This window comes from Eremothecium sinecaudum, chromosome IV, assembly GCF_001548555.1.
Source record: "Eremothecium sinecaudum strain ATCC 58844 chromosome IV, complete sequence".
In the NCBI taxonomy this organism is placed as follows: domain Eukaryota; kingdom Fungi; phylum Ascomycota; class Saccharomycetes; order Saccharomycetales; family Saccharomycetaceae; genus Eremothecium; species Eremothecium sinecaudum.
The window spans coordinates 165,924-186,784 of NC_030895.1; the positions used below are offsets into that span (position 1 = coordinate 165,924).

A 20,861-nucleotide genomic window follows, 5' to 3' on the forward strand; every position below is an offset into this window, starting at 1 on the left:
ACATGACAGATACTGTTGGATTATGTCGGACAAGCGGGGGAGCCAGGGTCCCGGAGAGTGCTAATGAGGTTGGATAATGGTTATATAAGAGCAAATTGGCATCTTGGGCATACTATAGCACAATATAGGTCACCGACGTAGGTTATGTCACTACGTACGATCCATTTTTGATTTTCTGAAAAGTTTCCGTTAGACGGCTTTCAAGCCTAGGGCCAGAGGGATGTATGGATCAGTACTACATGCTCATATATAGGTCGACCACGAGTGACTAACTGCTGTATACAAGTGCTTTACAATGGTTTCCACTCCGGAGCTTAAAAAGGTATGTTTTATTTTTTTTGCGATGTAAGCGTAGTGGATTTAAAATTTCACTTACTAACAGGATACCTTAGTATATGGAAAGAAAGGTGCTAATTCAGCTAAATGGTTCTCGCAGTGTGGTAGGGGTATTAAGGGGATATGATTTATTTTTAAATGTGGTTTTAGAAGACGCAATCGAAATGGGTAAAAAGGGCGTCAAGTTTCCTCTTGGGAGTGGCCAGACAGTTATACGAGGGAATTCAATCCTGTCTCTAGAGCCTCTAGAAAGTCTATCTTAAATGCAACTCCCAAAGTTTTATCATCGAAGGCGTTTTTGTACATTAATAATATTACAGACGATTTAAGTATTAATTACAAAATAAAATCAAAATTCAAACCATATTAAGGGTCTAAAATCTGATTTGCATCTCAACAGCTGCCTGGCTATATCCACACTTTTTATAAAACTCCCCATTTTTAGGGTCGCAATCCAGTATGATCTTGTAACACCCAGCACGCCTGCCAATCTCAGTCAGGTGCAGGATCAGCAATTGACCGAGTTTTTTGCCCTGCTGATCCGCGGCTACTGCAATGTCTTCAATATGACCGACTAGGCCACATTCATGAATAAGTTTTGCTTCAATGATAATATTACCCGTTGCAACTACACGTCCCGTAGGATCTGTAATAACAAGCGGGTTATAAACGTTAATTTCTTTCCCTCCTCCTTCCTGGCCTTTACGCACAGGTAAACGTATCTTGACTGAATTCCAGTATGCAAGCGTATTAACAAAGTCTTCCTCAGAGACGTTCCCTACAGTAGTAAGGACCTTTAAGGTTTCAATAACACCGAGGTAGTCTCCGGGCTCCGTCCTTCTAATTTGGTATCCTGGTGGTAGTACGGTCATGGTCCAAACACTTTCAATCACCGTCGTTAGGATTTTCCCCGCCTACCAAAATCCGTATGCAGAACAAGTTCAGCACACTTGTGCTTAATATAGCTTTCGTTCATCAAGTAGAGGGATCCAAAAAGAACCGCATATTCCCCTTCACAACAAGAAGTAAACAGACTTAACATAACCATCACTTAATACGAAATGCCGTTCTAGACCCTTTTCAGCCATCTTAGTAGACCATATACGTCTAGTTGGGCATCTGCCAGTTGCTCGCGAACGTCGTCTACGTCACCAAAGAACTTGTAGCTTTGCTCTTGCAGTATAAATTGAGTAATCTTCAGCCAAGAATTGTCCAGCTCGTGATAGTATGCTGATATAATAAGCCCATCAAATAGCTGCATAAAGCAATCCTCATGAACCTCGAATTTAATGGCTGTAGGGTTAAGACTGTTCGAAACGGCGTTAAAGGGAAGCTCAAAAAGGAAGTCTTGCCAAACATCAAGTTGCAAGCTCTCGCGTAAATGGTAAAAGAGCGAGGCATGAGAATTAAATAATTGCTGGAGGCAAGCCGGATCCAATGTGCGCTGGCGCCACCACTTGGACTCACGCACAAAATTTCCCACTATTTCAGATGTTCTGTCATAAAACAACCGTTTCATAGAATTGCTGAGACGCAATACGGCATCACTGAAGTGGTTCTGTGATGGCAAGCTGGAAGGTTTCCACAAGCACATGTCGTAGACATCATTCTTCAGCGACCAAGGGATACCATCCCATTGCACCTGGCGCTTGCGTATTTCAATAAGCCACAGGGTGCGCTTGAGCGATATTATCTTATTCCATTCTTGTAAAACGGCTCGTTGACGCTCGAGTAATTGCACACGTTCGCGCTCAAATTGCTGGGACTTCCGAATCTGGGACCTCTGCATTCGCATTTTGAGGGCAGCAATTTCTGCTTTGTGCTTGAGCGCTTCCTTAGCAGACCATACAGGTAAGTTTGGCTGCCGTCCCTGGCAGTTATCCAACAACTTAGGAATTTCAATAGGATCCGAGCATGCATAGCCTAGCGAGCGCTCAACCGACAAATCTGCCTTCAGGACAGCCTTTAGCTCATCGCTTGCACTAAACGACAAGTCCGACGATTCGCATTCGAGGTCCGTATGTTCAGGGGACCGAGAGTCCGATTTCGATGAGAAAAGCGACGAACACCGCGAATATGCAGGACTAATACCATCGGATATATAAGGTACATTGTAAGACAGTAGATGATTTGCCATATTTGTAGCTAAGTTCACATGACAAGAATTGTCCCAAACCAGATCCTTACGTCGGATACTATGGCGCGAACGGTCCAACTTTTCATGTGGTGGGATGTAGCTCTTCTGCAGGTGGTCGTTAGCGACCTTCTGTTTCTTACCAGGATCTGAGTATGCTTGTAACACACGCTGCATTATGGCTGTTGTTAGCTTTGATGCGGATGCCGTAGGGAGGTTATGCTTTGTTTTGTTTTGAAGTTATATTTCACTATAAAGCCTACGGCTATTAATGGCACCACAACTTGCTATCAGTACAGGATAAAACCATCCACTTATAATGAATACCATCATAGCAATAAACGTGCCATCTATTAAGCTGGTATAGCTATCAATATCTTTTATAAGGAGATTCCAAAGCAGCCATTGCGTAGTTAGTTCTGAACAATAGATTTAAAACGTTCCAAATCCGCAAAAGAAGGAGTGGCTTTGCCTACCATAGTTCTTTTGCAATCTTTTAGTTCCAATTCCATGCGCGATGCCTAGTTGCAGTAGCTATCAATCCGTTTAAGAATAGTAGATACTGTTGGGCACGGGCCGAGAAACTCGAGCAGATAAGCCGATACACCAAAGATGTATTATTTTAGACAAACAATAGCCTAAACGGAATGATGAAGTAAGGAACATACAAGCCCAAAAGCCATAGTTTATCCGATGATGACATTGGAAGTCCTGTAAGGGGATAGTATGCTCTTGCTAAGATGTTCCAGATGCAAATGAAAGTGGTGAAGGAAGCATTCAATCCGTATAAACGTAGTGCAATAGACATTTTACGCCACAGATCTTGAGCAGCGGGCTTAGGCTTCTCGCCCTTCTTATGACGAATCATCCATAACTTGTTGAAACTACGTGTAATATAGATGAAAAATGGTAGCTGGAAGATAAGATCAACTACCACAAACCATTGGAACCAGATTGGGTTTTCATATAATAGAAAGTCATTATTGTAGTTTATATACCAGTTAAGCACGTTTGGTGCCAGGTGGTATTTCTCGGGTAGTACAGATGCAGAATCAATAAAAACGATTATGGGAATTTGAAGGATGAAAAATACGTAGTAAAACGTTTGCTCGTTAACTGAGAGCATGATAGCGAACTGAAATAGGTGGTAAATTGAGCTAGTTATTGTAACAGGTTAGTGAATTGTGCAGCTTTATGGTGAGTAGAGTTTAAATTCGCTATTTGTTGGAAAAAACCGAATGGCTGGGAACGGAGATGGAGCGTACATTATGGTATTAGTCGAAAATGAACATATTTATATATAGTAGTATTTACAAGATCAGTTACACTGTAGAAGTGCTTCGACGGTCATGCCATAGTTTATTCACATGCATTGCGATATGGCTATTTCTTGCCGTCACCCGTAATACTTTTAAATGCCTTGGATATGAAGTTCTCTAGTTTCCGTAACGCGCCAGGTTCGTCAGGATTAGCCACTGCATCGGATGAAGATGAAGGCGACGAGGTGGACGAGCTCGAAAAGCCTAAGTTTGCTGTTCTCTTTGCTGTAGTATCGTTAGAAATGTCAGCCAAGGCTTCCCATAGATAAGTTTCTGCCTTGGACTGTGGTTTCCTCAAGATAATACGGAACTGGACCTTCATGTCACCACGTAATCCCAAACGCCCTCTAGGGACACCCCTGTTAGGAATAGAAGTGACCTGTAGATGTTGTGTACCCGGCAAAACCTTTAGTCTGATCTGGTCGCCATCGACAGTTGGCACGCTTACCGTACCACCAAGGGCTGCCGTGGTGATTGGTAAGTCTAAGACGTGCCAGATCTCGTTATTATTCTTAACTTCAAAGCGAGGATCTTTTTGTACCCGCAATCGCACCCTGAGATCACCTCTGTGGGCCCGAGTTGCATGTGGTTTCGCTGGGTCTATTTGTACGAAAGGATATGATCCTTTACCGGAGAGTCTAATAACATCACCATCTTGGATTCCATGAGGAATATCAATTTTCACAGATTTATCTCTTTTGAACTCTACACCAGCGCCCTGACAAGTACCGCATCTATCAGAACGGCGAATCTGCGTCCCTTCACCATCACATGTCGTACAAGTCGATGCCATCTGGAATCCACCCTGGATATGCACATGAGTTCCTGTTCCGTTACATGATGAGCACTGCGAGCGTTTAGCGTTTTGCTTCAACCCAGAGCCGCTGCAAGTGCCACATTGGTCATATGCAGAGTACTTGAACTCCACGCCCTGAACACCAAATACTGCGTCCTTGAAGGGCACAGTATGCAAGATATCCACGTTGTCACCACTATATTCACGCACAACCCTCGAACTAAAGTTTTCTTCACCACGTCTAGCATTACGGAAAGCGGCTCCAAAGAGATCCTCGAAGTTCATGCCCCCGAAGTCGCCATAACTACTAAAACCACCGGATCCAAACCCTCCGAAACCACCTCCGAAACCGCCAAAACCTCCGTGACCACCAGCAGCCCCACCAGCATCCTGATTGAACGCCGCAGCACCAAACTGGTCGTACTGTCTGCGCTTATTTTCATCGGATAAAATCTCGTAAGCGTTCTGGAGATCGTGAAAACGCTGATCAGCACCATCGCCCTTGTTCAAATCAGGATGGTACTGTTTGGCCAGCTTATAATAGGCCTTTTTTATGTTCGCAGCAGTCGCATTACGTGGAACGCCTAATGTTTTGTATGGATCTTTAATTTCCTGGGCAAGGTTTCGCCCAGCATGAAAATTCCGTAAGAGAGGCGATGAGAACCCCTCTAACAACCGTTTTTGTCTGAAGCCCAAACGCACTGTAGTGCGGTACACTGGTAAAAGCATCTCTTGGACTATATTCTACCTGTATGTTTCAGGTTCGTTATCTATGCGTTTACTTGTTAAGCCTTCCACGCTTAATATTCGTAAAATGGCAGGAAGCTCATGGAAAATAAAAGAAAAAAACCTTGGCCCGTGCAGAGTGATATTAAGCAGCCTTTATCTCGCGCTCCGGGCTGTTTTTAAATGTTGCTCGTTTTGCTTCACCAGTAGGTTACGTAATAAAAAACGATTGTAGGTGCAAAGTAAATCAGGGGTAGGCGTACGTCAACCTGCTTACCCCTGTGCTCCTTCTAATAAGGGGTTACCGATAACCATTGGAGAAACCACCATTTTAGTATATATAACTGGAATATTTGCTCTTAGTAGTAGTCTTCTCTGCACCAGTAGCTATTGCAGTCAAGTACAACCGAACTTACAGAGCCAATAATTATATAGATATGTCCTCTAACACTGCAAACGCTGCAAAAGAATCCGCTGAAGAGAGTGCCTGGAAGGCAAAAGAAAGCGCCCAACACGCTTCCGGTGCAGCCCAGGAAACCTTCAAAGACAGATTGCAAAAAGCCAAAGATACCATCGAAGAATACGCTGAGTCTGCCAAAGAACATACTAGAGAGGGGGTCCAAAGAGCCAAGGAGTCTTTCCATAATGCCGCAGAAGCCGTCAAGGACAAAACCCACGAGGGAGCTGCAAAGACCAAGGACGGAATTGAGAACGCTGCTGACTCAACTAAGGAACATTCGAAGTCAGGTGCTTCCAAGCTCAGAGATAACCTAGAAGAAGCCGGAGAAAGCGCACAACAGAACACCAGAGAAGGTGCTAGTAAAGCGGCTTCCAAGGTTTCTGAGGGTGCAGAAAAAGTATCAGATAAGGCAGACAACCTATCCGCAAGAGCTGAGGGTAGAAGGAGTTTCGCAGAGAATGCTAAAGCTACCAGTAAAGAATTGGCTGACCAGGCTGGTCACTACGCAGAGACAGCTAAGGAAAAGCTAACTAACGCTTACAAGTATGTAGCAAAGAACATTCACGGTGAAAAATAGGCGCAAGAGCTAATAAGCCGCAAAGTATAGTGAAAATAGCGCAAAGTTACCTAATTAAGAGCCAAGTTGTTCTCAAAAAGTTAATTGGATACTAACTTAATTAGGATTCAACCATTTTATTAGTGTTTATTAGTATCTACTATGTGTTATTAAGATTTTCTAGTGTGAATCTATTGTCCCAGCGTTGAATCGTATGTTCTAGTAAGGTGATCCCGCATATAGGAGCTTTTTGCCGGGGGTCAGCCTTGGCCGGAGCCTAGCCGGACGCATTACCGGCCTGGGATATGCCTCGTTCTGGAAGAGCCGGCAGGCGCTTTTGGGGTACTTATACCTGTTGGAGACCCGGATGGCGTGAAACTCACGTGACAGCAGCCACCCCCTTGAAGAGCCAAACGAGATTAGGGTCTGGGCTGTCCCCCCTCGCACAAAACCAGCTAGTGGTATAAATAGGAGTGGCATTCTGCCAACACTGATAATGGAGATCTTCTTAGCTGAGTATACAGAACATCACCTTCTGTTATAAACTGAATATACACCTACTGCAAAACTAACTACCGAATATGACAAGGACCAACAAATGGACGGTGCATGAGTCAAAAGCTGACTCGCGTTTCTTCACACACAATGGATTTTACGGCACGTCTCCAAAAAACGTCAAGAAGGACGGTTCCGGTAGAGGCAACTGGGGGAAGCCTGGCGATGAAATCGAGGATTTGATTGATGCTGGTGAGATTCCTCCTGTCTTTAACAAGGGACGGAGGGGTTCTAATACACGAGCACGTGAAGCACAGTTGGAACAGGTTCAACGGTATAAAGTTTAGTAGTTTTATTTGATGTTTTTATTTACGAATTTTATGACTGAGATGATGACTTTTGTTTTTGTTATGTAGTTTTTTAAGTAGTTTTTTTTTTAAGCGGTTTTTTTTTCTGCATTGCAAGACTGTAAATCCGTAGTTCGAACAAGCACCATCAGGTATAGTTCGAAGTTGACGTCAGCTAAAACCTTCTTATGAGCCCGGGAGTACTGAATAGCGTAGAAAACTGAGTTACACTACTGAACTTCCACAGAGACAGAAAATATATTCTTCAGCCGGAAATCCTACATTTCGAGGCTTTGAATTGCGACGATGAGGAAGGAGTTCTGGTACATGGTGGTATGCAACGCCGCTGTCCTCCTCTTGCTTCTATATGTGTGCTTCGACCTACTAACGCTTGCTGCTGATGATGCTACTGGCGAAGCGTTACTAAAGGCCGATTTGAACCCCCCAAGTGGCAGTAACCGTCCCATGTTGATTCCAAAAATCATCCATCAGACGTACAAGACTGCAGACGTCCCTGAAGAGTGGAGGGAGGGTCAGCAGCGGTGCAAGGACTTGCATCCGGACTACGAGTACAAGTTTTGGACCGACGAACAGGGACGAGAGTTTATTAAAGAGCAGTTTCCGTGGTTTTTGAAGACATTTGATTCATACCGTTATCCCATCCAGAGAGCAGATGCTATACGCTACTTCTTACTCTTACACTTTGGAGGTGTTTACATCGACTTGGATGACGGATGCAAGAGGAAGTTGGATCCCTTGCTAACTGTCCCCGCGTTCCTTCGGAAAACCTCTCCAACTGGAGTTTCTAATGACGTTATGGGCTCTGTACCGGGGCATGCTTTCTTCAACAAAACTGTACACTCTCTATCACACTATGATAGAAACTGGTTTATTCCCTATCTCACTATCATGTTTTCAACAGGTCCGCTCTTTGTGTCGGTGGTGTGGAAGCAATACAAGCGGTGGGGGGTCCCAGCCGACCAACAGGTACGGATTATCCAGCCGCAGGATTATAAAATGCACGACGACTCGTTTTTTTCCATAGCGCCTGGCTCATCCTGGCATCTCAATGATGCCAACTTTATCAAGGACTTGTCAAACCATATTTTAGCGTGTGTTGTCCTTGGTTTTGTTATTGGGTTCGTTCTTCTGTACTGCGAGTACTGCTTCTACTACTGGTTGAAGCAAGGTGGGCTTTCTAACCTCTATAACGCCGTGTGCAAACTGCTACGCTTCAAGCGCGAACAATACAGACCAGTAGCGACTTCCGTACCAGACTACGTCCGGCAACACAACTTTTTGCATTCAAATAGACCAAGGAAGGATTCAAATATATACCAAATTGAGGTGTAATTTTAGGTCCAGATAAGCCTGATGACTCAACCTCTTAAGTCATTGCTGCTTCTCCTCTAAACGGGCGACAACGACAACAATAAACAATACTCAGCATGACGCTGGTTTCCTTCCGGAGTTCTATAGTCTAGAAGAAGACAAACACCCTGACCCAACCAGTTTAGCTTACCATAAACAACATCGCATCCTGGTATATCATAATTACTGACTTAAGACTCCTGATAGTCCCTTAGCGCTTTAACCCAACGGGTTAGTTATTTCGTAGATTACACTAGTATTAGCTCATCGATGATAAACGGGAAGATATCCCGAAAACGTTATTATTAAGTGTAAGGGCCATCTACCAACGCTAGGACAATTAGCCGTATATGTTATATAAGCTATGGCTTTTAAGAATACCACGTTTTTTCTATCAAGCTAATTATATTATAGCACAACGCCTTTCTTCTTGTTTCTTTGTATGTAGCGATCTCTTTCAGCTGCAATTCGCGCTATGATCCTGTTCTTTGATAAGTAATGAAAGCGCTTGCCACATAAATGCGAATCTAATATGTTTAAGCTTTGAGTGAAAGCAGCTGAGAGGTTACTCGAGGGGTTGACAACGACAGCATCTACGTATTTACAGCTCAGTACGCTCAGTACACGCTCTTTGTAGGACATGTAGATTTCGCCTGGAGTAGTTTGCTGAACGCCCACAACGACCCGGTGGCCCGGGTATAGAGTCAGAACCTTCTGTAGCCGTTCGATATGGCCTGCGTTGAACAGATCAAAATCGCCTTCCACATATACCGAATCAGTCTCACGGATATGAAAGCCACCTTTTACAACAGCTTGACTGAGGTCACCGTCGAATACCCAGCACCAGGGCGCGAAGCCGTTTGCAGCGGTTGCGAAGAGCTCAAGAGTCTGAACATCGGCAAGCGGCGATTCTGCCGGTGCTGACTGGTTTGTCAGGATCCGGTGGATGATGTCAGTGGTACTAACACCAATGGTACGCTTGACAACCTTAAAGCGGCCCAAGTCCTTCATCTCTTGGTAGCAGTCGTTGCCGTGAGCATCTCTAGTAATGTCATCGCCATGAACGACAAATGGGCATCCGAATTCATCAAGAACAGCAGGCTGGGTGACATAAGGGGCATCTTTAACCATCAAGTTTACCCACCGTAAGCTAGCAATATGTTCGTAACGTTCTTCCTCTGCCATAACGGGGTTAGCGCCCTTATTGAATTCTATTTCGCGGTCATTATGGACACCGCATATTAAACGGGGTTCTTCATCACATGGAATTGTCCTTTTTGCTTGTAGTGCAGCTGCAGCGTGACCGTGATGAGTGAAGTCAAAGCATCCGTCGATCCAGACGTTACCGTGACTCAATTGGGACATTTTGTTGTCTATGAATTCGTTGTCGTTACTATAGGCGTTAATAGTCCAGTTTAATAATTTTAGAATCTGAAAAATACTAACAATGTCTCATACTGGAGCTTGAGCAACAGACTTTCATAGTTATTAAAATATATCACGATCTAACTCTGGTCGTCTTCTGATGAACTCTCGGCGTTGTCAAAAGCCGCGCTGAAGGTAATGAGACGTTTTATCTGTAAAATCCAATCTTTTGTAGTCTTGTCCTTCATAACATTCGCCCTTGCGGCACCTAGCGCTGTACTAGTGTTGCTAGAGGAATGAATACCCACCGAAGCAACCCCAATAGGCCAGGATGCGTTACCAATACTAAGATCCATGTACCTCTGGTTGGCGTTGTCGTATTCTGACTGCTGTAGATGGTACAGGATGGAAGCAAGGGTTGTCAGCAGATTTGTGGGCAGTGTAGACTTTCGTAGCTGTACTAATAGCGGCAGTAAATTCCGCTTCACTTCTGGTAGCCTTTCAGGTAGATATGGAGGGTCGGAAGTGGTTTCCCATTCTTTTATTAGCTGATGGATATATAAGTTGCATTTTAGTTGTAGTTGGGGGTCACCATCCGGGATAGAAAGCGGGTCAATGGTGTTTGAAATATTGCGCTCGCGTTCAATCACCTCTTGGATCTTTTCAGTGCTCATCAGATGTTTTGTTCTGCTGTCTGTTCAATATGGCATCGGAAACCAACTTCGCCTTATAATTATTTAGCAAAGCGAAATTTCAATAACAACTAAAACTATAAACTACCAAATAGTCCCCCCAAACTAAGTAACAAAAAGGAGGGTCTTTGTAGCGTACAAATCGTCATGAATAGGAAACCGGGCAGCAATGGGTCTAGTTCTCAGGGTCAGAGTACTACGCCTCTAAGTCATTATTCAGGGGACGACTATTTGTCACAGGGCGAAGAAGTGTTTGATGGTAATGATATTGAAAATAACGAAGGTAAAATTTATGAAGAGTCTCTTGATTTGGACCTTACAAACGGAGATAGACGTATATGGCTAGTGCGTCTTCCCAAGTTTCTTGCAGTAAAGTGGAGGGACCCTAATAACCTAAATGGACAAGAATTAGGAAAGATTACCATTAATAAGGCTGATCATTCCATCCGTCTGGTTCTAAATAATGAACCAGAGAACGAGGAGATCCCACACGAATACGATTTACAGCTAACCAAGAAACAAGTACAGAACGAGTATATATTCACGGAGCAGAACCTTAAGAAGTATCAACAAAGAGAACAGGAACTGGCTGCTGATCCCGAAAAGCAGAAACAGGCCTTCATTAGGAAGCAAGAGCGTGAGGAGGAGCTGAGAAAGCGCCAGCAGCAAATGCGCCGCCGCTACAATAGCAAACGTAAGTTCCAAAACCGTGTCATGACAGACAGAGACGGTCGCGACCGCTACATCCCTTATGTGAAAACCATTCCCAAGAAAACTGCTATTACCGGTACAATTTGCCACGAGTGCCAGCTTATTCCGTCAATCGATGACCCTAACTATCATAAGATTGTTGAGCAGCGAAGACAGATCGTGCGCAATGTGAATAAGCCAACCGTCACAGTGCTAGATCAAGCGCCAGGTGTAACCATGAGCAATGCAGGCCTTTCAATGAGATCCGACAGCTCCAAGTTCCTCAAGGTCGGCAAGGAAAGGAAGAACAACCAGCGTGCTATACGTATTCCAAAGAAGGAGCTTCTCGATTACCTATTCAAGTTGTTTGACGAGTACGATTATTGGTCACTAAAAGGTCTAAAGGAACGTACAAGACAGCCAGAAGCATATTTAAAGGAGTCGTTAGACCAGGTTGCCCTTCTTGTCAAGAAGGGCCCATACGCCCTAAAATACACGTTGAAGACAGAATACAAGAAGCTAAAAGAAGCCGAAAGAGCAGCAAGGCTTGGAGAGCTTGCCGGTAACGACGACGGCGATAGCCAGAACCCTGAGAATCTCGACGATGATAACGAGGACATGGAAGATGATGTCGAGATGGAGGATGTCTTGTAATTCCGCACCCATACATTTAGCCAGAAATTTCTTAATATAAACCCACACACCAAAACTACATTTGTATAGTCGATGTAAATATACGACAAGCTACCTACCGAGGCTTCACCGCGAAACTGCTAAGCTTACTCTATGCTAGCAGCGTGTTTAAAGATCTCTAACCTTTAGTAGAAGTAAACACTCCATATACGGCGACAGGTATCCCAGAAACAATGGCTAGAGAAATCACTGACATTAAGGAGTTCTTGCAATTGACTAGAAGGGCTGGTGTTTCAGCTGCTACCATCAAGGTCAACAAGAAGTTGAACAAGAACGGTAAGCCTTTCAGACAAACCAAGTTCAAGGTTAGAGGTTCTAAGAACTTATACACTTTGATTGTCAACGATGCTGGCAAGGCCAAGAAGTTGATTCAATCTTTGCCACCAACTTTGATCGTTAACAAGTTGTAAGATCATTTGTTTGTTTAGTTTACTATACTATTTTGCGTTCATAGGTCAGAATGATATAGAAATGAATTTTTAATGCATTTTCTTCTTAAAAGTTTGGCATTTTGCAAGCTATGGATATACGAAGAGTAGGAGTGGTCTATACACTTTTCTTATTTGCGGCGACTTTCGTAGTATCGACTGATTGCGGAGATTTGTCCTGTGCAAGTTGCGAAGAGGCAGCGGGGGGATCAAGTTGAGAGGTTTTCTGTTTTGCGCGTTCAGTGGCTGGGCCCGTTACAGTAGGCTTGTTGCTCGATGTTTCTTTCTCTTCTACGGGGGGAATAATATGCACGTCTGCTACCTCACTAAACGACACCTTTCTTCCACGCGTTTCATCGTCATCAGAAGTCACGGGTTCACTGAATTTTAGACCAGGTCTAGAGTTCTCATTTGTATTTGTATTGTCGTTTGTGGTGGTTTCAAATGTGTCGTCTACCGAACTTACTGAGCCAACCTTATACAACTCCGCGGTTCTAATCCATCTGCGGCGCCTTGTATATTTTGAGAAGGAGTCTTCTGTTGAAGGTTTTTTCCATGTATTGTCATAGTAGATGAACCCGTCGTCAGAATTGGGCGTGGCTGTTGTCTTTGGCTTTGAGCTGGGTAGGTGTATAGCTCCATCGTTAGTCATATCTAGCCGCCAAGTTTTGTCGACCCATCGCCATACCATACTGCTGTTTTCCTCCGGAAGATTGAATTGATCTGGTGGAGGTGCTTCATTTAGGAATTCGTCGGTCCATGCACTGCGTTCGTAACTTAACATGTTGGCGGTCCAGCCGATAGCTAGCCAACGTCTTTGGTTCTCATACAACACGTAAGTAAATCTGATAGGTTTCCCGTCGTCATTGGCACCGTTATTGGTTCCCGAAAGCTTCTTAACCTTTTTGTGAACCACGGCAAATATCCCACCTTGATTCTTATTAACTCCTTCAAGGTCTAATCCTGTAACGTAGAAGGCTAACAACCTAACCAGCTTAAATCTCCAAAGCAACCTTCTGGTAACGCAAGACCACGAGGAGTGGTACGTCAACAAATATACCCCAGCCACCAATATAAACTTTCTAGGAGGAACAATAAACATCGTAATTATCATGTAAACAGGAGAAAGGAAGACCATAGTGAATAACAACCGTTTAATATCATTGCAATTTAGTACACTGATAGGCGAAAGCATCAAATCGCACTTAGTGACAACCCGCGTCATCATCTGTACTATATCGTCTAAAGTTGGCCGATCTCTTATCGTCTCTTCAACATATTTGTCTAATAACGAATACCCCCATAATATCCCCACAATCAACAAGTGACCAAAGAACTTAATTAGATTCTCAAAATATGATACGCCTGCGATAAAGCAAATCACCATCAGTATACTTTCCCAAACATCGTCATTAGTCCATATTAAAGTGCCCAATGCACGGTCTGCAATAATTAAATATGGATATAATTTGACCAACGACTTAGTCACTGTTGGCGGCGTTGAATTCAACAGTGGCGACGAAACAACTAATTTATCAACCTGTTCAGAGTTCTTAGAGCCCTTTTCATCTTCCACACCGGTAGATGAATGTGCTTTTCGACGTTTTAAAGCACTGCGAAGGGTTTGACTGCTTTTACCTCCGTAAGGCAACCCGTGAGACTCATCAACAAACTGAGCTCTTGTTTCCTTGTTTGTATTGCTCATATCACTACGCAACGGTTTAAAATGGCACGATATTTGTAACCAATCAACTACACTAGATCGTAATAACTCCTCGTTCTTCCTTTGAATATTATTCTTTTCAATATATAGCAAAGTGCGAAAGCTTCTTTATGGTTTTTACTACTAAATTGAAATTGAAAAGCCCCTTCATCGGACATCACCTTACAAAAGGACATTAAAAACACATAAAACTATAGATTAGAGGTCTTCATGACGTTTAAAAAGCGTACCATTAAAGGTAGAGATCAGAAGAAAGCCGATTTATCGAAAACTAAGGAAGATGAGTTTGACTTTGAGAATAAAGGCGAAGTTTTAATTAAAAAGCGTAAGACGCTGACATTGCAAGGCATAAAAGACAATAATGACGATAAAGAAGATATAAAAGATGACAAGGTTAATAAAAATGAGCATACTAGCAGTGAAATTGCGTCTAAACTTGATGATGTATTAACGGTAGGGAATGAAGATATGGAACATGCATACAAAAGAGATATAGAAAAACGGTTGGGAGGCGGCATAGAGTTTACAGCCCCTGGGAAGACGGCTTCAGTGGCTGGAGTTCAGAAAAAGATTATTACAGACTATCAGCCGGATGTTTGTAAGGATTTCAAACAAACCGGGTACTGTGGTTATGGCGACAGTTGTAAATTTCTACATTCTCGAGATGACTTCAAGGCTGGCTGGAAGTTGAATGAAGAGTGGCGGGTGGAAGATTTGGCACGGGAGAAGCTAGAAAAGGAGTTAGAGAAGATTCCTTTTAGATGTGTTATATGTAAGGGCGAATACAAGTCACCTGTCGAGACTAATTGCCATCACTACTTCTGCAGTTCGTGCTTTATGAAACGATCGAAATCGACAACTAAGTGTGCTATATGTGGACAAGAAACACAGGGGGTGATGAAGTCTGCTACGAAGCTCAAAAAGCTGCTTGCAGAGCAAGTTTCGTAGGTCTGAATAAATGCATTTTAAATTATGTAATGTACTATAAGTAATGGAACATCATAGGATCTTCGGGATTCTTTTGCATATACTCTTTTTCGATCAAGTTGCTGATGCTTTTGTCAAACAGCTGATTAGTGATTTCGAAGTTTACGTTTGTAGCGGACCGGCTCACCTTCTCGTATAGTTCTTTATTCAGCAGTTTCTTCTCTGACTTCATAATCCTTACTATCGCAGCACTGAGCACCTGAATACGATCGTGCTCGAGCTCCTTTTCCAGAGATTTATTGGCTGCTGGTTTAAGTCCTCCTTGAGAGGATGTTGGATCGTTTTTTAGTATTACGGTGGTAACTTTGACCTTGGTGGTAGGCGCTGTAAAGTCATAGTTTATGGAAAACTTGTCCGTTGACTTCACAGTCTTTGTGGGAGGATTCTTTTTTAATATACGAGACCTAGGAGCAGTTGCCAGCGAAACGAGCTGACGTAGGAGTTCTTGTTCTGGAATATGGGTAAGATCCTGAATATCTTGCATAGACAGCTCGCTGTAGTTATTGAATAGGAGCAGAATAACAGCCGCGTATACTGACATGCTCAATTCGTGGTAAGTTGTGTTAAAATGAAAACCTAATTCCATAAACCCCAGGTGGCCTGCCCACTTCAAAGTTCGTCCAGAATGGTTACCTAAATAGAAGTTTTCGTACGCAACTCTGAGCTCATCTAGCTCTTGTGGGAGGACTATGTCTTGAATTGATGTTTCTATCGACTGGAATGGCCAAAACGTGGGAGTTAGGACCTCCACCTGATAGTCAATGTCTATATCATCATGAGATGCTTTAAATTTGCGATCGTAATCCAGTGAAACGTTTATGTCTCTAAACATACCTTCCAGTTTAGCCGTAAAATCAATCCCAACTTTATGCGTCATCTTGCTAATTATCCAGTGCTCTAGTGGCAATGAAGACCTTTTTTGTATTAATCTTTTTGATAGCTGCTGCTTGTAGTATAATTCAAACAAATCTTTATCTCTCATCAATACAAACAAGGAAATGCAGTCTTGCATTAATGACTGAAATTCTTTCCCTAGGGTCACATTAGTTCTTAGAAAACTATCAATGGTAGTTGAGATACATTCGACGGCCCTTTGCGGCTGCTCATTTATGACCTTTGCAAGGGCATCAGTTACAGTTTTAAGGAACGGACCATGATTAAATTCTGGTTTCTGAAATATACGAGAATAGTCTTCTTTAACCTTAACAAGGCCCTTCACCCACATTAAAGATGACTCAGTCTTCTTTTTTCCTGAGCTATCCTCCCTTGTCTTCATTACGTCTTCCACAACGCTTCGTGACAATACATCTAACAAGTGCTGCTGATCTTCTGGATCCTTACATAGATCTATTATTAGAGCGAGATTATCTTCATCACCTCTCTTAAAACAATCATGGACACTATGTTCAAGCACAAAGTTGATGTTTTCGGATATTAGTACAATTTTCATTAGTTTATGCGCTTTTGTAGCAGATTCCCCGCCAGTTATGTGCTCATATACACAGAGCTCATGATTTAGCAAGTCCTTAACTTCTTGAATATATTCAAGGGCATTCGAATCGAAACCTTGCCGCCATTCAGAATAGTAACGTCTGACATCCTTCAATAGGCTAGGTTCAAAGTACAACTTATACAGCGTCTCCCTTTGCTCTGATAGAACTTTCATCATATTAGTAACCCTAGCGACCATTATAGTATCAATGCAATCTAGCGACTTCCTTGCACGATTAATTTCTTCAATGATGGAATCAACAAGTTTGTCAGTGATTGGCTTAACTACAATATCTCTAAACAGTTCCATACCCAGGTCATAGACATTCGTTTCTATACTCCTCCAAGATAAATCCCGATCCATATACAGCATAAGATCACTGACCATTTTTAGGCATGAGCGCTGATGATTCCACGTTTCATCTACCTGCTTCAAGAATTCCATAGATCCCAAGTCAACCTCAAACCTGGTACAATAAAGCATTTCCATCCTTTCTCTCAGCTTTTGCTTAACTTTACCTAGTAGTTGTTCACCATATTTCCTGATCACTAAGCTGTACACTATCCTGTAGTGTATCTCAAACGAAATAGCTGACTGCTTTTCCTCATAGATCGTGTCAATTGCAGAATCTAGCACCGGCCAAGAACTATCCAGGTCTAAATCGTGCGAGCATAACGACTGCGTAGGCGCCCTAATTTTCACTCGCTTTGAAGAGGACATGATCAGCCTGCACGCACTTCTCTTCTTTAAATGCAAATTGGGAAGTATGTTCATGTTGCTGAACATTTAAATCCTTTTCAAGTCACGTGCCTCTTACGTGGGAATGGATTAGAGCATCGTCTAATATAGAAAGCAAGATTGTAGCATACTATCGATAACAAAAACAACTCGTAAGTTATGTCTAGGGCAACAGTAAAGAACCCATCACTCCAAGAATGAGATGTATAAAAGTATGATGACAAAATACAATTTCTATAAGAATAGGGAAATACCTTGGATGAAATAGGCTATCATTTTAAGGATTTAACTATGATTATCCAAAAATATCACCATATCTCGACGCTGATACCGCAATGTGCTCAGTACTAACTAAGAAGGTATTTATATACTTCATGAACCTCAATTTCACGTGATTCAGTTAAGAAAATATTCAATATCATACAATACGAAATAAATAATTAAAATCAGCTAAGCATATTAAAAACACAACCTGGATCATACTCACAATACAGAAGATATAAAACGCAATTGCGCTATTAATGTCATCATCCGATATATTTGATGTTCTGAATATTCAGCCAAAGGCTTCGTCACCAGGCACTTTGGCTGCTCAGTCAAATGCGGCTCCTGTAAAAGCCAAACATCAGGTGACTGGTATGCAGAGAGAATTATACAACCTTTTGGGTGATAATTCTCCGCCGGTGATGGTTCAGCACGGTAATAAGTTTAAGGAAAAGTTAAATTCAATTTCTAAACCTTCTCCATGGACATACGCAGAGTTCCAGGCCACGCCATACCTGAAACTACAACACTGGGTAAAAGGGTCAAAGGAATTAGTGGGCGAGCAACCTCAAAAGAGCGCCTTTGCCAAGTTTAATCAAAAATTGACGATACCAGAGTTTAATGAGAGCGAGTATAACGAGTTTATGAAAGTGGGAGCTGAATCCGAAGAACGTCCCGATGATAAAGATAAAAAGAGCCCACAATGGGATTACGAAGAGGTTCGATACCTCTTTGATTTAGCGAAGAGATATGATTTACGCTGGTTCATTATTTTCGATCACTTCAACTACAAAGAAAATAGGAGCTTGGAGGACTTGAAAGAGATCTTTTACACTGTTTGCCAGAGGTTTCTGCAGACTAAAGATAGAAATAATCCACTCCTGGCTAACCTAACGTACAACAAAAAGCAGGAGATAGAAAGGAAACAGTACCTAAAACGGTTGCTAGCTCGTTCTGCAGCGGAGATCGCCGAAGAGGAGGCTTTAATCATGGAATCCAGAAAGTTTGAGATGGCGGCGAAAAAGACACTACAGGAAAGAGAAGCCTTATTACGTTTACTAGACCATCCACAGTCAGATAGTAATATCAGTCACTTTCTTACCTCTCAGGGCATGAACAGGCTCTATAACAACTTATTGAATGATAAACAAAGAAGACGTAAGCCCGATACTACCCCACCGGAAAACCCTTGGATGAAGCAGCAACAGCAATTCGCGCAACAGAAACAGCAATTACAGCTCCAACATCAGCAAAATGTACAACCTCCGGAGCCTAAGCCCGTAGAAGTCAAGGTGGAAGCTAATATCCCTTCTTCGCCAGTTCCACCATCACCAAACAAGAGAACCGCCGAACAGCCGTTACCTCATAAAATGAATAAAAAGCAAAAACTAGAAATGCAGACCGCAATCAGAAGGAAACAGGATAGCGAGTATGCACAGCATCTATTGGGTAACTTTACAATTGAGGAAAGAGAAAGCCTTGGTGTCACTTTGCATGGGGAAAAGTTATCCCCGGGCGTTTTCCTGAGATCTTCAAAAATATCCACATACAAACCGGCTATACAGAACAAGGTTGTATCTGTTTTGCGAGAGGTCGGTCTGCCAGTACGACCAGCTATGCCTTCTGCTAAAGTGGTTCAACAGCATGAAGAGCTTTTGAAACGTATTGTAACATTACTGGATTTAAAACGGCAAATAGACAAGATGGAGGCGGAAAAGGCTATCGCTAAATAAACCCCCATATATTATCCTGGTTATAATTATTATAGTATTTATCCTGGACGATTCCAATAATAATATAAAATAAATTAGATCTCGGTTCACTTACCTAAAACGAATAATAACAAGGTACATGATAAAGAAAGGCGAACAGGGGTAGGAATACTCTAGCCACTGGTTGACTAAACATTCCCTCTGTGAAACTATTTAAAATAGGTAATTAGTTATAAAGAACTAGGACACTTAGCTATATCCGTATAGTTGGCGATGTTAATTAATCGTCACGCAAACGTAATTGCAGTTCTTAAAGGTCTTATTATCACACATAATAAAAACACGGGCGTGTGGTCTAGTGGTATGATTCTCGCTTTGGGAAAGCGAAGTTTCGGTTCACCGAGGCTTAACTACTAAAATATGCGAGAGGCCCTGGGTTCAATTCCCAGCTCGCCCCTGTAATTTTTTTTTGAATCTGATTGTCTTCGGTCTTAAGTATTAGATATTTTTTCACAATTTAATGGGAACCTTTGTAAATTACAAAGGTATCTAGTGAAGTAATTGCGAACCGATTGAAATAAATATGAGCCTCTCAAAGACATTCAGCGGGATGCTACTGAGAACTCCCAAAAATCTCTGCTTCAGAAGAACGTTTTCCGTAGTTAACGTTATGAAGAATCGTGAAACTACTCATTTTGGATCTAATACTGTTCCTAAAGAAGAGAAGCAGAAGTTAGTTGGTGATGTATTTTCCGCTATTGCATCAAAATACGATCTAATGAATGATGTTATGTCTTTAGGTGTACATAGAATGTGGAAATCACATTTTATCAGTAAATTGGACGCCGGTAAGAGACCTAATTCTACAGAGCCATTGCATTTCATTGATGTTGCCGGTGGGTCGGGAGATATTGCTTTTGGATTACTAGACCATGCAGAGCAGAAGTTCAATGATACTGAATCTACAATGCATATTGTGGATATTAATCCCGACATGTTAAAGGAGGGTGAAAAACGTGCCATGGCACAAGGGAAGTACTACAACGACCCCAGAGTTACATTCCTTGTTCAAAACGGTGAGACTCTAGAAGATATCCCATCTAACTCTAAAGATGTTTATACGATTTCTTTTGGTATTAGAAATTTTACTGATATTCAAGCCGGACTGAATACTGCGTACAGAGTTTTAAAGCCGGGTGGAATATTCTTTTGCTTGGAGTTTTCGAAGATCCACAACCCAGTTATTAATGCAGCATATCAACAATGGTCTAAACTTTTGCCAATTATGGGGGTGTTAGTTGCTAATGAGCATGCTTCTTACCAGTACTTGGTCGAGTCTATTCAGAGATTCCCAGAACAAGAAGAATTCAAATCTATGATAGAGACAGCGGGATTCAAATCTGTAGGTTACGAGGATTTGACATTTGGTACTTGTGCAATCCACTGGGGTATCAAGGTGTAAAGTTCTAGTGATTAGGCTCGCATGATTCCGCCAGTTATACCTGGAAAGCTAATGAATTAACTTTCTAGGTCTGAC

At 42.4% G+C, this 20,861-nt stretch overlaps 17 protein-coding genes and 1 non-coding gene across 18 annotated transcripts; 10 read left to right on the forward strand and 8 right to left on the reverse strand.

Annotated features, from left to right (window-relative positions):
- Window positions 1–295: 295 nt before the first annotated feature.
- On the forward strand, window positions 296–599 carry SMX2 (mRNA splicing protein SMX2; the record flags this gene model as incomplete). Its single annotated transcript, XM_018132166.1, has 2 exons — window positions 296–322; window positions 393–599. The coding sequence occupies 2 exons, from the start codon at window positions 296–298 to the stop codon at window positions 597–599; spliced, it is 234 nt and encodes a 77-aa protein (XP_017987256.1).
- A 111-nt stretch (window positions 600–710) lies between these two features.
- Window positions 711–1,208, reverse strand: GNA1 (glucosamine 6-phosphate N-acetyltransferase; the record flags this gene model as incomplete). The annotated part of the gene is made up of 1 exon (XM_018132165.1): window positions 711–1,208. One exon carries the CDS (start codon window positions 1,206–1,208, stop codon window positions 711–713), a length of 498 nt encoding a protein of 165 aa, XP_017987257.1.
- A 197-nt stretch (window positions 1,209–1,405) lies between these two features.
- MLO50 (Mlo50p) lies at window positions 1,406–2,647 on the reverse strand (the record flags this gene model as incomplete). The annotated part of the gene is made up of 1 exon (XM_018132164.1): window positions 1,406–2,647. One exon carries the CDS (start codon window positions 2,645–2,647, stop codon window positions 1,406–1,408), a length of 1,242 nt encoding a protein of 413 aa, XP_017987258.1.
- A 445-nt stretch (window positions 2,648–3,092) lies between these two features.
- Window positions 3,093–3,596, reverse strand: EMA19 (Ema19p; the record flags this gene model as incomplete). Its single annotated transcript, XM_018132163.1, has 1 exon — window positions 3,093–3,596. The coding sequence occupies one exon, from the start codon at window positions 3,594–3,596 to the stop codon at window positions 3,093–3,095; it is 504 nt and encodes a 167-aa protein (XP_017987259.1).
- Window positions 3,597–3,853: 257 nt separating this feature from the next.
- On the reverse strand, window positions 3,854–5,314 carry MDJ1 (Mdj1p; the record flags this gene model as incomplete). Its single annotated transcript, XM_018132162.1, has 1 exon — window positions 3,854–5,314. One exon carries the CDS (start codon window positions 5,312–5,314, stop codon window positions 3,854–3,856), a length of 1,461 nt encoding a protein of 486 aa, XP_017987260.1.
- Window positions 5,315–5,748: 434 nt separating this feature from the next.
- Window positions 5,749–6,348, forward strand: HSP12 (lipid-binding protein HSP12; the record flags this gene model as incomplete). Its single annotated transcript, XM_018132161.1, has 1 exon — window positions 5,749–6,348. The coding sequence occupies one exon, from the start codon at window positions 5,749–5,751 to the stop codon at window positions 6,346–6,348; it is 600 nt and encodes a 199-aa protein (XP_017987261.1).
- A 560-nt stretch (window positions 6,349–6,908) lies between these two features.
- Window positions 6,909–7,169, forward strand: STF2 (ATPase-stabilizing factor family protein; the record flags this gene model as incomplete). Its single annotated transcript, XM_018132160.1, has 1 exon — window positions 6,909–7,169. One exon carries the CDS (start codon window positions 6,909–6,911, stop codon window positions 7,167–7,169), a length of 261 nt encoding a protein of 86 aa, XP_017987262.1.
- A 306-nt stretch (window positions 7,170–7,475) lies between these two features.
- Window positions 7,476–8,522, forward strand: AW171_hschr42152 (glycosyltransferase family 32 protein; the record flags this gene model as incomplete). Its single annotated transcript, XM_018132159.1, has 1 exon — window positions 7,476–8,522. One exon carries the CDS (start codon window positions 7,476–7,478, stop codon window positions 8,520–8,522), a length of 1,047 nt encoding a protein of 348 aa, XP_017987263.1.
- Window positions 8,523–8,948: 426 nt separating this feature from the next.
- On the reverse strand, window positions 8,949–9,905 carry ECT1 (ethanolamine-phosphate cytidylyltransferase; the record flags this gene model as incomplete). Its single annotated transcript, XM_018132158.1, has 1 exon — window positions 8,949–9,905. The coding sequence occupies one exon, from the start codon at window positions 9,903–9,905 to the stop codon at window positions 8,949–8,951; it is 957 nt and encodes a 318-aa protein (XP_017987264.1).
- Window positions 9,906–10,045: 140 nt separating this feature from the next.
- On the reverse strand, window positions 10,046–10,579 carry PRP18 (mRNA splicing protein PRP18; the record flags this gene model as incomplete). Its single annotated transcript, XM_018132157.1, has 1 exon — window positions 10,046–10,579. One exon carries the CDS (start codon window positions 10,577–10,579, stop codon window positions 10,046–10,048), a length of 534 nt encoding a protein of 177 aa, XP_017987265.1.
- Window positions 10,580–10,744: 165 nt separating this feature from the next.
- Window positions 10,745–11,941, forward strand: TFG2 (transcription factor IIF subunit TFG2; the record flags this gene model as incomplete). The annotated part of the gene is made up of 1 exon (XM_018132156.1): window positions 10,745–11,941. One exon carries the CDS (start codon window positions 10,745–10,747, stop codon window positions 11,939–11,941), a length of 1,197 nt encoding a protein of 398 aa, XP_017987266.1.
- A 212-nt stretch (window positions 11,942–12,153) lies between these two features.
- RPL38 (60S ribosomal protein eL38) lies at window positions 12,154–12,390 on the forward strand (the record flags this gene model as incomplete). The annotated part of the gene is made up of 1 exon (XM_018132155.1): window positions 12,154–12,390. The coding sequence occupies one exon, from the start codon at window positions 12,154–12,156 to the stop codon at window positions 12,388–12,390; it is 237 nt and encodes a 78-aa protein (XP_017987267.1).
- Window positions 12,391–12,526: 136 nt separating this feature from the next.
- Window positions 12,527–14,113, reverse strand: AW171_hschr42157 (PEX28-32 family peroxisomal membrane protein; the record flags this gene model as incomplete). Its single annotated transcript, XM_018132154.1, has 1 exon — window positions 12,527–14,113. The coding sequence occupies one exon, from the start codon at window positions 14,111–14,113 to the stop codon at window positions 12,527–12,529; it is 1,587 nt and encodes a 528-aa protein (XP_017987268.1).
- A 228-nt stretch (window positions 14,114–14,341) lies between these two features.
- CWC24 (U2-type spliceosomal complex subunit CWC24) lies at window positions 14,342–15,079 on the forward strand (the record flags this gene model as incomplete). The annotated part of the gene is made up of 1 exon (XM_018132153.1): window positions 14,342–15,079. The coding sequence occupies one exon, from the start codon at window positions 14,342–14,344 to the stop codon at window positions 15,077–15,079; it is 738 nt and encodes a 245-aa protein (XP_017987269.1).
- A 34-nt stretch (window positions 15,080–15,113) lies between these two features.
- On the reverse strand, window positions 15,114–17,330 carry CUL3 (cullin CUL3; the record flags this gene model as incomplete). Its single annotated transcript, XM_018132152.1, has 1 exon — window positions 15,114–17,330. One exon carries the CDS (start codon window positions 17,328–17,330, stop codon window positions 15,114–15,116), a length of 2,217 nt encoding a protein of 738 aa, XP_017987270.1.
- A 539-nt stretch (window positions 17,331–17,869) lies between these two features.
- Window positions 17,870–19,345, forward strand: SWC4 (Swc4p; the record flags this gene model as incomplete). The annotated part of the gene is made up of 1 exon (XM_018132151.1): window positions 17,870–19,345. The coding sequence occupies one exon, from the start codon at window positions 17,870–17,872 to the stop codon at window positions 19,343–19,345; it is 1,476 nt and encodes a 491-aa protein (XP_017987271.1).
- Window positions 19,346–19,668: 323 nt separating this feature from the next.
- Window positions 19,669–19,781, forward strand: AW171_hschr42161. Its single transcript has 2 exons — window positions 19,669–19,704; window positions 19,746–19,781. It is a non-coding gene; the product is annotated as a tRNA-Pro (tRNA).
- Window positions 19,782–19,907: 126 nt separating this feature from the next.
- On the forward strand, window positions 19,908–20,786 carry COQ5 (2-hexaprenyl-6-methoxy-1,4-benzoquinone methyltransferase; the record flags this gene model as incomplete). The annotated part of the gene is made up of 1 exon (XM_018132150.1): window positions 19,908–20,786. One exon carries the CDS (start codon window positions 19,908–19,910, stop codon window positions 20,784–20,786), a length of 879 nt encoding a protein of 292 aa, XP_017987272.1.
- Window positions 20,787–20,861: the final 75 nt, after the last annotated feature.